The 19,513-nt window shown below is 37.4% G+C and overlaps 1 protein-coding gene and 1 pseudogene across 1 annotated transcript; both read right to left on the minus strand.

Annotated features, from left to right (window-relative positions):
* Window positions 1–2,133: 2,133 nt before the first annotated feature.
* On the minus strand, window positions 2,134–2,883 carry LOC113272990 (germin-like protein subfamily T member 2). The gene has a single exon (XM_026522767.1). It carries the CDS (start codon window positions 2,881–2,883, stop codon window positions 2,227–2,229), a length of 657 nt encoding a protein of 218 aa, XP_026378552.1. The 3' UTR covers window positions 2,134–2,226.
* A 15,455-nt stretch (window positions 2,884–18,338) lies between these two features.
* On the minus strand, window positions 18,339–19,014 carry LOC113272991 (annotated as a pseudogene).
* Between the last annotated feature and the right edge of the window lie 499 nt (window positions 19,015–19,513).

The following is a 19,513-nucleotide window of genomic DNA, read 5'->3' on the forward strand; positions in this document are numbered from 1 at the left end:
AGTCAAAGAAAATAAAACAACCTCGCTCGCCGAAGAGGGATCACGTGCTTTTGTGCACATACCAAAAAGAAGAAAAACACTTCAAACCCTTGATGCTCCCCCAATCTTCTTCTGTTAATTCATCGGCCATATTTAGCGTTGATGAAGTCGCATCCCATTCAAAATCAATTGACAACATACAGAACGATTTGAGTTGATTTTCTTCGATGCAATGATGATCCAAAGTTATTGTAAGCTTACGCTATAATACTCGAGTTCTCAGATGGCCATTAAAAGCATCAGTATCCCTGCGCATATAATGTGCATTTATACCAGCTACCTGAGCTTGATACTTGTTATCAACACAATCACCCTGCATTTCTACAAACCGACCAAAGAAGAGAATGTGGGCACATCATGCAGAGATGAGTTGAATGTAGCGTACTACTTTACCACCTTATCAACTGGCCCCGTGATTGCCGAAGTGACAAAAAGCAAAGTGACCGTTTTTGACGAATCCAACCAGCACCACTTTTGGCAACACCAAACAAACAAAGGAGAATGTCTAGAGACGTGAGTTCAGATCATCCAGTCAGCAACTACGCACAAATTAGCGTAGTGGGATTCAGATTTTCTTGAAACGATCTCGTAATTCTCTCCATGTTTCCCTCGAGTCTCCTCTTAGTCTCTCAGTCAGACATTTCAACTCCTCTCTTCCCTCCACCTTTACTCCCGCAAGACTCTATTTCCTACCACCTACCCACACTCTCGAAAGGATTATACCCCACTTTCTTCTAAACTAAACATATAATTGTACCCTGTACAGAATCAAAAACAAAAAACTTTCTTGATATTTTCTTAATTATTTCTGAACATAAATTAATTAAGAATGAATATTTAGATTCTGGGGACCATTAACAAAGCCTTCAATCTTAAGACATCTTACTGATTATATATATTAATGTACACTAATTTTGAGGTAAGATTGGATTGATGATTATCATAATTACGGGATTGTACTTGCAAAGTCATGCGCTAAACGTATGAGAATGAGGCACATGTTACGCCAGCACTGAAGCTGTCTTTGTGCCTCTACCAAAAGACCCAGCAGCTCCCGGGGTTTATTTTTCTCTTTGCTTCATTTACACTTCCACGCTTGAGATTTTGAAGAGATAATATACATTTTGTATAAATGTTTCTGCATCATCCAGTGTTCATCGTGTAGATCAATATCAATTTTATAACCGTTGGTTATGTAAACCTGCGGTCAAATAAAACTCGAGCATAAGAACGTGCAAAGATTGCAGGAACTGCACAGCTAGGAGTGTAAGAATGTGCAAGAATTGTAGATGTCAACCACTTAAGGTTTTGAAATTTACCCGAGAAATAAAGCATAAATTAAAACTAAAGTTTATGCGTGAACTTGGAGTCCCGTGTTTGTTAAAGAAAATTATATGGAAGTAAACCAAGTGACCTTCATAAGTAGTGTATCAATATGAACAGGCTTTCACATTTTGAGAAAATATTTGGCCCCTCAGCGAAGGCATAATTTATGTAACCCTGGTGACATTCTACTACAAGACGTTGCTGTAGTAGAAATGATAGCAGGCTTTCACATTCTAGTGACTGCAATTTTTGTTACATTGCAGTAACCCTGTTCGGATCACATGGCTGTGTTAGAATTGAGAGCAGATAATTTCCTGCGCTGATCTACCAGTGTAAGGCACCACTACTACAAGACGGCCTGTCAAACTAAACGGGTTCCGTGATCTGATGCGACACTCTCTGGAGACGACGAATCCCTTAAAATAGTTTAGAGTGGCAGCGTACAAAATAGAGGAAGTAGGGGTTTAGTTGGTAGTGACTTCTGAGGGTAGCATCAGGATTAAGATTCAGTAGTATTTATTTGGGCTTTATATAATTATGTGCCTTGTACTTCTATAGCCATGAAGGCCCAAACATTTTTGGCTCACAGTCGTACCGTATGGCTAGCATATCTGTAACTGTAATGCGTTCCATGGCATTTAGGCAAACTGGTATAGCATTTCTGTGTTCTTAGTTATGACTTCAGCTTGTAGCCTTGTCAGCAATGACATGAAGCAGCATTCTTCATTTTGTATCATTAATAAAACAGTGGAATGTTCAATCCCTTGGTACATCAAATAAATATAACTGCCAATACAATCAATTTCTGTGAGACATATAAAATTACAAGAATCTCAATATACTTGGAGAGAAGCACCCATTCTAGGAAGAACCGAACTTAGATTTTATGCTAGTGATGACTGTCTCATCAACCTGGAAGTTCTTGGCCAAAATATCATCAGGAATTGCAGGGTTTGAAGCAAAGAGAGTAGCGGGAAGTTGTGCAGCCCCATGTAATTGACTATTGAAAGAGGTTATGGTGACAGCCTTTCCCCGTCCAACGTTTTTCTGAAAGTGCACAAGTCCCTTGGGGATCACAAACATTTCTCCGGCTTTCAAAACCTTCGAGTAGAAAACATTTGTAGTACTTCTGAACCCAACAAGTAATTTCCCCTTTATAATAACTCCAGCTTCAGTTGCTCTAGGGTATGAGTGAAGTGGATTAATTCCACCAGGTGCAAAGTCAGCACGGTTCATTGAAATTCCAAGTGTGTTTAACCCAGGAAATGAAAGAACATTACCGAAGGAAACGCCAAGCCCAAACATATTGTCGGTGTTTCCTTCCTTGGTAAAGCCACTAAAGAAAAAGCCACTTGATGTAACTTTCGATACTGGCTTGCAAGGAAACCCATTCAGGGAAGTTGTGGTGGATTTTAAGTCAGCAACACAAAAGCCTTGTAGCTGGTCGGGGTCAGAATAACATGGTGAAGTGAAAAATAAGATCATGCAGAAAATGAGAATACTGGAATTCAAAGACATGTCTTTCTTTGTTGAAAACTTGGTGTTAGCTTATGATAAACTCAAGTGCTGGAAGTTATAAAGATAATGTACCCTGCTCATACCATTATTTATATAGGTTAAGATTTCCACTATACAGAGGTGGAATTGGTCAGGCCGGCCGGCACAGCAATATGTGTTTTGACAATGTAATGCTTGTTTTTTTGTGTAGTTTATTGCTCTTGGGGCAATATAATGCGAAAAAAGATGAAAAGCCAGGAACTACATTTTTGTTTTAAGGATCAATTAATCTTTAGTAGTCAATTTTTACATACTCGAATACGTCAACATTGTTTGTCTTAGTTGAACTTGGGTGAAACTTCAGGTTTTCCCAAGAAAAATATTAACCAGGAAATAGAGAAGGATAGTAAGAGTTGATCTAGAACCACATTTAAGGGGGGGGGGGGGGGGGGGGGTTATTCAAGATTGTACAATAATGTGAATGATGCAAAAATGCAGATGTAGACATGATGTTACCAGGCAGTCATACAAAGTCACTCGTATTAAACTTGCGATTAGATGAGAACCAAGGTTACATGAAGACCAAAACCTGAAACAACTAAATTAGCTAGAGTAGAATGACACGGTTCTTGAGTTTATACCTACCATCCTAACCAGTCCCCCGCTACAAGACAAGATGGTATTGTCACACAGAGGGGTAGTGTGATCCGATGCAACACTCCTTGAAGACAAGGAATCCCTCAAAATGGTGAGAAATACTGAGCTGGCAGACGACACCAGCTTATTGAGCAATTTGGAATAGCAATTTAGAAAATGATCCCAAATTTGTGCAAACTAGATTCCAATAAATAAGATCTTTCCAAAGATGAACATTAATTACAGAAAAAAACTAGCGTCTGATGCAAAATGGTTATTTAAACTAACTCATTGTTTTTCCCACCTAAAGAAGAAAAAAATGAAAATGCAGCATTAAGACTTGGGGGCATTTGCTTAAACATGTCTTCTATCTTCAACACAGTGTCTTTATCCATGTTTCGACCAAGTTCTCCTCCTCCATCTCCATCCTCCGTAGCCCAAGCTCTTGATGAAACGAGGCTCTCAACATTATTAGTAACATGATGATATTTGGAACCACATTTACTACCGACTCTTACTTGGTTAAGTTCTCTAGATTGCAAATCGTAAAAATGTATTATACGATTTCTTTTGCCTTTCTGAAGCAGTGCCTCCCCCCAATAAAGAAAAAGTTTACCAGTGAATTCAATAACTCGAGTACTAGTGATATTTGTACCATCCCCACTGAGTGAAAAGGTAGTACTTCCGCTGTTGTCGTTAGATGGACATATAGCTACCGGAAGATCAAATATAATAGTTTCTTTTGCCCAAACCTGCTTGATTCTGTCTTGTAATATGTGTAACTCAACCACACCACTATGAGTATCAGATTCCTTAATGCTAGCAACACATAGACATTTTCTATGCTCCAACGGGAAATCTTTCTGTTTTGGAGCCTGGAAACGAATAATTAGATCCTTTGGTAGTTCAATTACTTGAAACTTTTCTTCATGGAGATCAAACGATAACAAAGCTTTCTTGTACCTGAAACTTTCACACATCCACCAATATAGAGCTCCATTAATACAACAAATAAATTGTGTGCTATAGTATGGTGGTATCGCCAGATTTTTTATCTCTATCTCTCTCCATAATTGAGTATCACTATTTCCTAGTGTAAGGATAAAACATTGGCGTGAGTTAGCATGACCACCATGATCAAGAAGGATACACACCAACTTATATTTACTCGATAAGCAATCATATCCAAATTGACAATTTTCTATGTGCATCATTTTCCCCGGGGTGTGGATGCGAGAGACTACACGCAGTTTCCCGAGTTTACTGAAGTTAAAGATCTCAATAACAAAATAACGCCAGACGCGCCTGTGAATAATATATGGATGACCACCCACCAGAAAACATATTAAACCATTACAATTACCAATAATTCTCTTCCGGTAGTTGTTTTCTTTTACTGGCAGTAGTTTATGAAGATAGGGTATAACCTTTTCCTTGCCCATAAGGAGCTCATCTTTTTCCAAATAATACATGTGATTAGTTTGACACAATGAGGGATTTTCAACTGTGTCCAACGCTTTGGGTAAGAAATTGAATATGAGAATGGGTTTCTTTTGGGATTCAAGAAGGTGAGCTTCGATAAATCTTAGGTCATTCACGATTGACCTAAACCATAACTTAGAAACACAAGTGAATTTCATCAAAGTTTTAACACAAAGTTTTTGTAGTATTTGCAAAAGTACCTCGTGAGGAATGTCTGCTGCACGAGGATAATCATGGCTTTTTGCCTTCGCTTCCTTCAATGTTGATGCTCGTTTCCGTTTCATCATAGCCGCTTCTTCTGCAACAGTAATCATAACTTATTGTCTCAGCTTCTCGTAAGGAGTTTAACCTAACCCTAAAAAACAAGCTTTCCATTTTTGCATATGTTGCCAAGGGGCCGGCCGGTTAAGGAAAATAGAGAGCCCATGGGCTCAATCAACACAACGGAACATGGCTCAATTTAGACAACCGAACATTATGGCAAGGCCAATCCGGGGGTTATTCAAGATTGTACAATAATGTGAATGATGCAAAAATGCAGATGTAGACATGATGTTACCAGGCAGTCATACAAAGTCACTCGTATTAAACTTGCGATTAGATGAGAACCAAGGTTACATGAAGACCAAAACCTGAAACAACTAAATTAGCTAGAGTAGAATGACACGGTTCTTGAGTTTATACCTACCATCCTAACCAGTCCCCCGCTACAAGACAAGATGGTATTGTCACACAGAGGGGTAGTGTGATCCGATGCAACACTCCTTGAAGACAAGGAATCCCTCAAAATGGTGAGAAATACTGAGCTGGCAGACGACACCAGCTTATTGAGCAATTTGGAATAGCAATTTAGAAAATGATCCCAAATTTGTGCAAACTAGATTCCAATAAATAAGATCTTTCCAAAGATGAACATTAATTACAGAAAAAAACTAGCGTCTGATGCAAAATGGTTATTTAAACTAACTCATTGTTTTTCCCACCTAAAGAAGAAAAAAATGAAAATGCAGCATTAAGACTTGGGGGCATTTGCTTAAACATGTCTTCTATCTTCAACACAGTGTCTTTATCCATGTTTCGACCAAGTTCTCCTCCTCCATCTCCATCCTCCGTAGCCCAAGCTCTTGATGAAACGAGGCTCTCAACATTATTAGTAACATGATGATATTTGGAACCACATTTACTACCGACTCTTACTTGGTTAAGTTCTCTAGATTGCAAATCGTAAAAATGTATTATACGATTTCTTTTGCCTTTCTGAAGCAGTGCCTCCCCCCAATAAAGAAAAAGTTTACCAGTGAATTCAATAACTCGAGTACTAGTGATATTTGTACCATCCCCACTGAGTGAAAAGGTAGTACTTCCGCTGTTGTCGTTAGATGGACATATAGCTACCGGAAGATCAAATATAATAGTTTCTTTTGCCCAAACCTGCTTGATTCTGTCTTGTAATATGTGTAACTCAACCACACCACTATGAGTATCAGATTCCTTAATGCTAGCAACACATAGACATTTTCTATGCTCCAACGGGAAATCTTTCTGTTTTGGAGCCTGGAAACGAATAATTAGATCCTTTGGTAGTTCAATTACTTGAAACTTTTCTTCATGGAGATCAAACGATAACAAAGCTTTCTTGTACCTGAAACTTTCACACATCCACCAATATAGAGCTCCATTAATACAACAAATAAATTGTGTGCTATAGTATGGTGGTATCGCCAGATTTTTTATCTCTATCTCTCTCCATAATTGAGTATCACTATTTCCTAGTGTAAGGATAAAACATTGGCGTGAGTTAGCATGACCACCATGATCAAGAAGGATACACACCAACTTATATTTACTCGATAAGCAATCATATCCAAATTGACAATTTTCTATGTGCATCATTTTCCCCGGGGTGTGGATGCGAGAGACTACACGCAGTTTCCCGAGTTTACTGAAGTTAAAGATCTCAATAACAAAATAACGCCAGACGCGCCTGTGAATAATATATGGATGACCACCCACCAGAAAACATATTAAACCATTACAATTACCAATAATTCTCTTCCGGTAGTTGTTTTCTTTTACTGGCAGTAGTTTATGAAGATAGGGTATAACCTTTTCCTTGCCCATAAGGAGCTCATCTTTTTCCAAATAATACATGTGATTAGTTTGACACAATGAGGGATTTTCAACTGTGTCCAACGCTTTGGGTAAGAAATTGAATATGAGAATGGGTTTCTTTTGGGATTCAAGAAGGTGAGCTTCGATAAATCTTAGGTCATTCACGATTGACCTAAACCATAACTTAGAAACACAAGTGAATTTCATCAAAGTTTTAACACAAAGTTTTTGTAGTATTTGCAAAAGTACCTCGTGAGGAATGTCTGCTGCACGAGGATAATCATGGCTTTTTGCCTTCGCTTCCTTCAATGTTGATGCTCGTTTCCGTTTCATCATAGCCGCTTCTTCTGCAACAGTAATCATAACTTATTGTCTCAGCTTCTCGTAAGGAGTTTAACCTAACCCTAAAAAACAAGCTTTCCATTTTTGCATATGTTGCCAAGGGGCCGGCCGGTTAAGGAAAATAGAGAGCCCATGGGCTCAATCAACACAACGGAACATGGCTCAATTTAGACAACCGAACATTATGGCAAGGCCAATCCGGGGGTGAGCAAAACATTCAAGTGAAAACTACAGACAGATCCATTCTTTAGATTTTCTCCACTGTGAAACCCACGCCCATAAATCTACAGGCGGGCACCGATTTTTTCGGTGAAAATTCTCCCACACCCAGATTTTCTAAAATTATGTTATTCCGAGATTTCTTTTCTTTGTTCATAAAACGAGAGGCAAAAAGGGGAACTACGAGATCAGAGATAATCATCTAAATATTTCGAGGGTATACATCGGCAAAATCTCGTCGTCTTCTTCTTCATTATAAATATTTTGTCGGTGTTGGCTTCATTTATCGTTTCGATTTCTATCTCAAATTGCAGAAAAATCAAATCTCTACCTTCTGTGGACGAATCTGAGCTGTTTTCATTGAATTGAAAACTTTGATTTCTTCTCATAGAGAAATTTGAGATGATTATCTCTGATCTCGCAAGGTTATCACAGATAAGAAAAATGGTTGGGAAGCTACATATAATGCTGATAGAAATCGCAAGTTAGGGCTGATTAAGGAGTTTGAACTTGGTATTGTTTCAAGAAAGAGGTGAAGCTGTTATCAGACTCAGACGAAGAAGATTTAGGGCTTACCGATGACCATTAATCGAACGAAAATTGGAGTTGATATTGATATGGGTTTGTTGTTGGTGACTGAGCAATTGAGAATAATTTGTTATTGGGTTTCTGTTGCAATTACCAGTTTTTGACCAATTAAGAATAAATTAAAGCTTGGGTACGATTCCATTCATGAGATTTAGGGTTTGTTATGGATCGATTTGCAGGTGGTATCGTGGTCTTCCACTTCATATAAAATTTGGTTTTAATCTACAGTCGATGGCCGAGATTTGCGAATGGAGATCGATGTATCTTGATGCTGGAGGAAAATGCTTAGAAGCTCAGAGAATGGGAATGAAGACGAATGCGAGCCTTGAATCTACTTGTTTATGCTGCAAAGAACAGTGATGAGTGATGTTGGTGTTTACATTAACAAGATGGAGTGAGTTTTCGGTCAGTTAGCAGCGTAGAAGAGAGAGGTGCAAAAATTTGCTGGGAGTTCGTAACACCAAGATGGCACTGATGGTTTTGTGTTCTCAATTTGGCGACTGCAATGGGTATTTGGTGATGTCTGTAGCAGTCAATCGCAAGGGTTACTGCCAAGTAAAGAAGACTCTCAGGCAGATACAAGGAAGTTGGTTTTGGTGGCATTACATGAAGCTTGAATAGACGAGTTTTGAAATACTTGGTTGTAATTGAATTGGATATTGCATCTTCTATGAACCGTGGTTGCAAGGAAATGGGAATGGGTGGTTGCAATAATATATGGAATGGTGGTTGCTGTCATGATTGAGCTATGAACAAATGAATTGATGAATGGATCAGTGAAGTGAGTTAGGAATGGTGGTGTTGATGTTGGTTTCAATGGGTTATGCATTTAAAAGAAAATGGAGCTAAAAGGATGCTGCAGTGGCAAGGCAAAGGAGATGGAAGTGCAAATGGGTTTGGTGTGCGTGTGACGTGCATTTAAACGAAAATGGAGGTGTGGATAGTGATGCATAACAAGTTATGCATTTACAAAATTTGTTGCATAACTTGTTATGCATTCTCGAAATTGGTTGCACAACACGTTTTGCAACTTTTTTATTTTGCATAACTTGTTATGCAGTCCAGAAAACGGTTGCATAACACGTTATGCAACTATTTTTTTCTTAGTATTGAAACCAACAAAAAATAAGGCTGCATAACTTTTCATTCACCTACAATAATATCTACATAACATGTTATGCATCGAGAAAATTGTTGGACAATCTTTTATGCATTGAGAAAATAGATGCATAACCTGATATGCATCCGTAAATATGGATGCATACTGCATTATGCATCAATTTTTTTATGTACGCACTAAAATCAACCAAAACAATGGTTTAACTTGTTATAGATGCATAACTTTGTTATCCAAATGCATAATTTGTTATGCAGTGGAGTAAATGGTTGCATAATTCGTTATGCGTCTGCAGAATGTGTTATGCATCTTTTTTGGTGGCTGCATAATAGTTATGTATCAATTTTTTGAAAATTTTGCCTAAAATGATGTTCACCTCCGATTTTTTCGTGAAAAACAAAAATTTGATATTCTTGTTTGTACTCGTTGCGTAGCTCTCTTAAAAAGATTTCCAACGATATAAAATTTGTAAAATTCCAAGGCGCGGATTTTTAGATATGTTATATCCAAGTTGCGTTGCCAATTATACCCCTGATGCATAACCGGTCATGCGGATGCATAATCCGTCATGCGGACATTTTTAATAATTTCATATAATTATGGGTGTCACGTAAATAATTATAGGTGTCACGGTACCTAAAATTAATTGTGGGCCTGACAATGAGAATATTATTTTTTTGGTCCTGCGCCTAATTTTCCCGAAATCCAAAGCGCGGATTTTACCCGACCCAATCCGTACTTTGGCAGACGTATACCTCATTCCTCTCTCGATGAATTGGACGCGGGTGGATGTTTTGAAACTCGCAATTTTCACAAATTAGACACGGGTGGAACATCATTCACCCGTTGGATATCTGGTCAACGACAATATTTGTAATATACGTATGTATATGAAGATTATTATACAAATTGGCAGGTAATATATATAGTTCAATATTTGATTAGGCTTAGTATTTTCTCCTGTCATGTCCCATTCAGTTATTCTCTCCCTTGTTCTATCTTGGTAGGTGATATATAATGTCTCATTCAGTTATTCTCTCCCTTGTTCTATATTGGTAGGTGATATATACACTTTTGTTCTATATTGGTAGGTGATATATACACTTTCTTTTTAATTAGGGTTTATTCTTCGTATCACTAAATATTCTACTTTTGTTTGTTGGAAGTCCTCGAATAGTTTACGTTATTCTTGTTATGTTGTAATAATTTAAAACACAATAATCTAATGGTGGGTCTGGATGTAGAATTCTAAAGGTAGAATTCATGGGTCTAGGGGATTTGGTAGAATTACGATTCCTTTGATACGTTTGATTGCCGAAATCTTTTGGATTTACGTTTCCTTCAGAATTTATAATTCCACCAAATCCCCCATAGACATTTTCTATGCTCCAACGGGAAATCTTTCTGTTTTGGAGCCTGGAAACGAATAATTAGATCCTTTGGTAGTTCAATTACTTGAAACTTTTCTTCATGGAGATCAAACGATAACAAAGCTTTCTTGTACCTGAAACTTTCACACATCCACCAATATAGAGCTCCATTAATACAACAAATAAATTGTGTGCTATAGTATGGTGGTATCGCCAGATTTTTTATCTCTATCTCTCTCCATAATTGAGTATCACTATTTCCTAGTGTAAGGATAAAACATTGGCGTGAGTTAGCATGACCACCATGATCAAGAAGGATACACACCAACTTATATTTACTCGATAAGCAATCATATCCAAATTGACAATTTTCTATGTGCATCATTTTCCCCGGGGTGTGGATGCGAGAGACTACACGCAGTTTCCCGAGTTTACTGAAGTTAAAGATCTCAATAACAAAATAACGCCAGACGCGCCTGTGAATAATATATGGATGACCACCCACCAGAAAACATATTAAACCATTACAATTACCAATAATTCTCTTCCGGTAGTTGTTTTCTTTTACTGGCAGTAGTTTATGAAGATAGGGTATAACCTTTTCCTTGCCCATAAGGAGCTCATCTTTTTCCAAATAATACATGTGATTAGTTTGACACAATGAGGGATTTTCAACTGTGTCCAACGCTTTGGGTAAGAAATTGAATATGAGAATGGGTTTCTTTTGGGATTCAAGAAGGTGAGCTTCGATAAATCTTAGGTCATTCACGATTGACCTAAACCATAACTTAGAAACACAAGTGAATTTCATCAAAGTTTTAACACAAAGTTTTTGTAGTATTTGCAAAAGTACCTCGTGAGGAATGTCTGCTGCACGAGGATAATCATGGCTTTTTGCCTTCGCTTCCTTCAATGTTGATGCTCGTTTCCGTTTCATCATAGCCGCTTCTTCTGCAACAGTAATCATAACTTATTGTCTCAGCTTCTCGTAAGGAGTTTAACCTAACCCTAAAAAACAAGCTTTCCATTTTTGCATATGTTGCCAAGGGGCCGGCCGGTTAAGGAAAATAGAGAGCCCATGGGCTCAATCAACACAACGGAACATGGCTCAATTTAGACAACCGAACATTATGGCAAGGCCAATCCGGGGGTGAGCAAAACATTCAAGTGAAAACTACAGACAGATCCATTCTTTAGATTTTCTCCACTGTGAAACCCACGCCCATAAATCTACAGGCGGGCACCGATTTTTTCGGTGAAAATTCTCCCACACCCAGATTTTCTAAAATTATGTTATTCCGAGATTTCTTTTCTTTGTTCATAAAACGAGAGGCAAAAAGGGGAACTACGAGATCAGAGATAATCATCTAAATATTTCGAGGGTATACATCGGCAAAATCTCGTCGTCTTCTTCTTCATTATAAATATTTTGTCGGTGTTGGCTTCATTTATCGTTTCGATTTCTATCTCAAATTGCAGAAAAATCAAATCTCTACCTTCTGTGGACGAATCTGAGCTGTTTTCATTGAATTGAAAACTTTGATTTCTTCTCATAGAGAAATTTGAGATGATTATCTCTGATCTCGCAAGGTTATCACAGATAAGAAAAATGGTTGGGAAGCTACATATAATGCTGATAGAAATCGCAAGTTAGGGCTGATTAAGGAGTTTGAACTTGGTATTGTTTCAAGAAAGAGGTGAAGCTGTTATCAGACTCAGACGAAGAAGATTTAGGGCTTACCGATGACCATTAATCGAACGAAAATGGAGTTGATATTGATAGTGTGTATGGGTTTGTTGTTGGTGACTGAGCAATTGAGAATAATTTGTTATTGGGTTTCTGTTGCAATTACCAGTTTTTGACCAATTAAGAATAAATTAAAGCTTGGGTACGATTCCATTCATGAGATTTAGGGTTTGTTATGGATCGATTTGCAGGTGGTATCGTGGTCTTCCACTTCATATAAAATTTGGTTTTAATCTACAGTCGATGGCCGAGATTTGCGAATGGAGATCGATGTATCTTGATGCTGGAGGAAAATGCTTAGAAGCTCAGAGAATGGGAATGAAGACGAATGCGAGCCTTGAATCTACTTGTTTATGCTGCAAAGAACAGTGATGAGTGATGTTGGTGTTTACATTAACAAGATGGAGTGAGTTTTCGGTCAGTTAGCAGCGTAGAAGAGAGAGGTGCAAAAATTTGCTGGGAGTTCGTAACACCAAGATGGCACTGATGGTTTTGTGTTCTCAATTTGGCGACTGCAATGGGTATTTGGTGATGTCTGTAGCAGTCAATCGCAAGGGTTACTGCCAAGTAAAGAAGACTCTCAGGCAGATACAAGGAAGTTGGTTTTGGTGGCATTACATGAAGCTTGAATAGACGAGTTTTGAAATACTTGGTTGTAATTGAATTGGATATTGCATCTTCTATGAACCGTGGTTGCAAGGAAATGGGAATGGGTGGTTGCAATAATATATGGAATGGTGGTTGCTGTCATGATTGAGCTATGAACAAATGAATTGATGAATGGATCAGTGAAGTGAGTTAGGAATGGTGGTGTTGATGTTGGTTTCAATGGGTTATGCATTTAAAAGAAAATGGAGCTAAAAGGATGCTGCAGTGGCAAGGCAAAGGAGATGGAAGTGCAAATGGGTTTGGTGTGCGTGTGACGTGCATTTAAACGAAAATGGAGGTGTGGATAGTGATGCATAACAAGTTATGCATTTACAAAATTTGTTGCATAACTTGTTATGCATTCTCGAAATTGGTTGCACAACACGTTTTGCAACTTTTTTATTTTGCATAACTTGTTATGCAGTCCAGAAAACGGTTGCATAACACGTTATGCAACTATTTTTTTCTTAGTATTGAAACCAACAAAAAATAAGGCTGCATAACTTTTCATTCACCTACAATAATATCTACATAACATGTTATGCATCGAGAAAATTGTTGGACAATCTTTTATGCATTGAGAAAATAGATGCATAACCTGATATGCATCCGTAAATATGGATGCATACTGCATTATGCATCAATTTTTTTATGTACGCACTAAAATCAACCAAAACAATGGTTACATAACTTGTTATAGATGCATAACTTTGTTATCCAAATGCATAATTTGTTATGCAGTGGAGTAAATGGTTGCATAATTCGTTATGCGTCTGCAGAATGTGTTATGCATCTTTTTTGGTGGCTGCATAATAGTTATGTATCAATTTTTTGAAAATTTTGCCTAAAATGATGTTCACCTCCGATTTTTTCGTGAAAAACAAAAATTTGATATTCTTGTTTGTACTCGTTGCGTAGCTCTCTTAAAAAGATTTCCAACGATATAAAATTTGTAAAATTCCAAGGCGCGGATTTTTAGATATGTTATATCCAAGTTGCGTTGCCAATTATACCCCTGATGCATAACCGGTCATGCGGATGCATAATCCGTCATGCGGACATTTTTAATAATTTCATATAATTATGGGTGTCACGTAAATAATTATAGGTGTCACGGTACCTAAAATTAATTGTGGGCCTGACAATGAGAATATTATTTTTTTGGTCCTGCGCCTAATTTTCCCGAAATCCAAAGCCGCGGATTTTACCCGACCCAATCCGTACTTTGGCAGACGTATACCTCATTCCTCTCTCGATGAATTGGACGCGGGTGGATGTTTTGAAACTCGCAATTTTCACAAATTAGACACGGGTGGAACATCATTCACCCGTTGGATATCTGGTCAACGACAATATTTGTAATATACGTATGTATATGAAGATTATTATACAAATTGGCAGGTAATATATATAGTTCAATATTTGATTAGGCTTAGTATTTTCTCCTGTCATGTCCCATTCAGTTATTCTCTCCCTTGTTCTATCTTGGTAGGTGATATATAATGTCTCATTCAGTTATTCTCTCCCTTGTTCTATATTGGTAGGTGATATATACACTTTTGTTCTATATTGGTAGGTGATATATACACTTTCTTTTTAATTAGGGTTTATTCTTCGTATCACTAAATATTCTACTTTTGTTTGTTGGAAGTCCTCGAATAGTTTACGTTATTCTTGTTATGTTGTAATAATTTAAAACACAATAATCTAATGGTGGGTCTGGATGTAGAATTCTAAAGGTAGAATTCATGGGTCTAGGGGATTTGGTAGAATTACGATTCCTTTGATACGTTTGATTGCCGAAATCTTTTGGATTTACGTTTCCTTCAGAATTTATAATTCCACCAAATCCCCCATTTTGAATATCACCATCCCCTTAGATTTGCTGGTAAACTTAGGAGGAGTAAATGAGATTTAAAACAAGGAAATGCTAAGAATTCTAAATTTTTTCACTTCGTTACCAAATATACGAGAAATTTACATGATTCCCGGTATTTAAAATCTCGTGGAGTTATATATCCCCGGAATCGTAAATTCTACAACCAAATACATCATAATTTTTAAATGAGTTACCTTCCATGTTTTCTCGACTACGTTCTTCACCAAGTGGCAAGGTAGCATGTGGCGTTCAAACCCACCAACTAACCACTTATCACATTCTTTCATGTAAGGAGCAATAGCTGGATCTCTGATTTTTATAACTCAATTATCACTGGAGGGTGATAGCATGCAGAGATCAATCGAAGAATTTTGCGTAAGTGACGTGGGTCTACCAGCAACTCCACTCCAATTTAGAGTTTGTTCCCATATTTTGAGGATGAGCAAGACCATTTCCAAGAGAATCAGAAGGGTGGTTAGGAGAGACAAAAGGAGGAAAAGAAGACTCGATGCATGATGCAAATCCCAGGGTCTAGAGGATTCGGGACCACCATGGAAGAATAATTCAAGAACCCTAATTACCTTGACCAATGGTCAAAATCGCCCTGCGAAAGTCAAGGTTTCTAGCCGTTAGTTTCACTTACTTCCTCCTATTTTGTTTTTTTACTAAGATAAATGATGATCCAGATTTATAAGATCGATGTTGCTTCTAAGGGAAAAGGAAATAATGGGTCCAAATACTATGATTTTCGAGTAAATTGGTTGATTTGAAAGAAGATCTGGACGGTGAGAATTGAAGCTGGTGGATGGTGATATTAAGGCCCCTCTTATGGTAGAACCCATATTTGGGGATACTATTATAATGAACGCGCGATTGAGATACAAAAACTAATTGGGAATATACGAAAAAAACAAAAATTGGATTTAAATATCAAATCAGGGTCACCCCTTATCTAAGTATTTTACCTAATATCTAATCTATCCGTAACTAATCATATTTAGTGTTTAATTATAATTAATAAATTCATAAGATTATTTGATAAATGATTAGTGTATATTTTTATTTGTATTTGGGTGAGTGAAGTGAGAGTAGGAGGAAAAAAGTATTTGAGAGGGAAATTTTTTTGGTGAAAATGGAGGATGATTGTGAAGAGAGAATTGCTGCTTAGAGGTTGAAAAATTGATTTTTTTCTTTGAATCCACCATTTTTACATCTGAAAAAGATCGGTGCCGGCATGGACGTGGTATGAATACAATGCCGGAAGCAGCCATACCGGCATGGTATTCATACCACGTCCATGCCGGCACCGAGCTTATCCCCCATTTTGAAATTCAAGCCGACATAGTATTCAACCAAAAAACTATGCCGGTACAAAAGTTGTTTTTTACCTACCGCTATCCAAGGGTCTGGTTGTTTTTGAGTTTTTTTTTTCTAGTTTTCAGTCCACTGCCGGCACAGTTAGTTAATTCTCGAGCATGCCAGTACTGCTACCGGCATGGTTGAATTTCTTTGCCGGTACATGATATAAAGTATCCAGAAAATTGATTTTTTTTCCACTTGACTACCGGCGTTGATAGATTTCTATCGAGCATGCCGACACTTAGTTACGGCATTGAATGTTAGTTACCAAGCATGCTGGCACCATTTTCCGCCATGGTCTTCATCACTTCCGGTGATGTAAAAAAAAATATTTCCGACATGGTCTTCATCACTTCCGGCATGTCTTCATCACTTCCGGCATGGTCTTTATCACTTCCGAATGTTAAAAACAAAAAAAATTGTTTTCTTTGTGAGGAGCCGGCAGTGAAGGAGAAGAGAATTTGAAAGGGAGCGGGGAAAATTTAGAATTTGAAAGGGAGTGGGGAATATTTAGGTTTCAAAGCCCTAACCCTAAAAGAGATTAATAAGAGGTGAAGATGGAAATAGGGGATATGATTTTGTTTTTTGATTTTTATTTTGAGGGAAGGGTATTTTAGTACATTTGCTTCCCAAAACACCCCTTAGCAGACACTATTGGTTGGAGAAAGTAATTTATATCCCCAATTAATTCAAGTATCCAATCACGCGTTCATTATAAATTGAGGAATACTGAAAAAATAAAAAAATAGAATAGAGATATTACGGATTAATTAAACTGGGTGGTTTGTTACTTAAATATACTATTTTATAATAACTAAACTGCCCTTGTATTTTTTAATTAGTTTTTTAAATTTCCTTTTAAATTTTTGTTAAGAGCATGCACGGGTGTGAGTTTAGGAAAAAGAATGGCGCAATTTATGACTGCTACTTCGATTCACGGTTTTAATTGGGAGTTACTAGAAGGTGATTGAGAAATCGAACATGGATGATGTAGTAGTAGAAATCCTATCACTACACCCTTTTAACAATCTATCTATCAAAGTAAGAAGACATTATGAAAAACACTTGGAAATAGTTTTATTAAGTATAGAAATCAATACAAAGATGATAGATAAAATTCTAACTTGGGAAACAAATAAATTTCTCTCTCCTAAGCTCTATCTCCGCTCTCAAAAAGATCTCTCTCTATCACAAGGGTGGTTGGTCCTATATATAGGGATTTTACATGGTGGAGAACAACTAACAAAGTCTCTATTTTCGGATCTAGCATGACATCGCACCCATGTATCTGGTCTTCTCGCACGTGTTCCTCAACTTCGTACAACTCTCACCATTTACTCGTGACTTTGTGACGTCATTGATTCCGTCATTTGAGATATGCTATGTGCGAACTACGTTCGCTCCTTAGTAACTCAGTTGTCTCGCATGATTATTCATATGTGCGATATTTTACCCCTACAGATGAAGCTATGGTCTTACGTTGCATAGAGCTTTACCTTTAATGGTTCACCCTAAGCCAAGATCGGAACCTCACGTGTATAATGCTATCAAATTTTAGATTTCTCGGGTTATCAAATTTAGCTATACTGCTAAATGCTCATCTGTATAGCTACCCGTAGTCGTAGTAGTAGCATCGCTTATGTCTTGGATTTTTCTTTTTCCTTTTTTGGGGCCGTCTACAAAAAATATGTCATCCGCATTTGTAATTTCCTTTTAGCTAATGTAAGGCTTTTTACAGCGGAAGAAAAATGGTTTATCTTACGTCTGTTATGTATGTTTATTCATGAAGATATGCAATAAGGAAAAATATTGATCTGTATCATGAATAAAACAGTGGGATATTCAATCCCTCAATATATAAATCAAATATTACTGCGGATACAATCAATACCAAATAAATATTATTGCGGATACAATCAATTTCTGTGAGACATAAAATTACAAGAATCTCAATATACTTAAAAAGAAGCTCCCATTCTAGGAAGAACCGAACTTGGATTTTATGCTAGTGATGACCGTCTCATCAACCTGGAAGTTCTTAGCTAAAACATCATTAGGAATTGCAGGGTTTGAAGCAAAAATAGTGGCAGGAAGTACTGCAGCCCCGGGTAATTGACTATTAAAAGAAGTTATGGTGACAGCCTTTCCCCGTCCGACATTTTTTTGAAAGTGTACAAGTCCTTTAGGGATCACAAACATTTCTCCAGCTTTCAAAACCTTCAAGTAGAAAACATTTGTAGTACTTATAAACCCAACAAGTACTTTCCCCTTTAGGATAACTCCAGCTTCAGTTGCTCTAGGGTGAGAGTGAAGTGGATTAACACCACCAGGTGCATAATCGACACGGTTCATCGAAAGTCCAAGTGCGTTTAATCCAGGAAATGAAAGAACCTGGGGTGACGGCGAGCCCAAAATTATTGTTGGTGTTTCCTTCCTTGGTGAAGCCACTAAAGAAGAAGTCACTTGATGAAACTTGGGACATTGGCTTGCAAGGAAACCCATTCAGGGAAGTTGCGGTAGCGTTTAAGTCAGCAACACAGAAGTCTTGTAGCTGGTCGGGGTCAGAATAACATGGTGAAGTGAAAAATAGGATCATGCAGAAAATGAGAATTGGGAATAAGAATGACGTTTTCATACCAGAAATCACAACCATGGTTTTCTTTTTTCTAACTTGGTGTTAGCTTCCGATAAATTCAAGTGTTCGCAGTTATAAAGATAATGTCAGCTTATAACCATTATTTATATAGGTTAACATTTCCACTGTACGGAGGTGGAATTGGTCAGGCCGCACCGAAGAACGTGTTTTGACAATGGAATGCTTGTGTTTTGTGTAGCTTCTATACTATTGAGCTCAAGTTAATGAGAATGAAATGCAAAGCCAATTTAGATTCAAAGATCAATTACTCTAGAGGTTTAGTCGAGTTTACATACTTGAATAGATCAACGATGTTTACCTTAGTTGAACTTGGGTAAAAAGATATACTCCCTCCGTCCTAAATTATTAGTCCGCTTTGACTAAATCAAGATATTAGGGAGGCCGGAGGAGTGTACAAATCTACCCTTATTAAATGCTTTGTTATTGCTAAAATTAAAAGGAGTATATGGTGTATGTAAGAAAAATATATTTGTAATTATAATATATATATATAAAT

Source organism: Papaver somniferum, chromosome 4 (genome assembly GCF_003573695.1).
Source record: "Papaver somniferum cultivar HN1 chromosome 4, ASM357369v1, whole genome shotgun sequence".
Classification (NCBI taxonomy): Eukaryota; Viridiplantae; Streptophyta; class Magnoliopsida; order Ranunculales; family Papaveraceae; genus Papaver; species Papaver somniferum.

Excerpts from the sequence above, each read along its gene's own strand:
- LOC113272990 (XM_026522767.1), bottom strand. The coding sequence starts at position 2,883 with ATGTCTTTGAATTCCAGTATTCTCATTTTCTGCATGATCTTATTTTTC.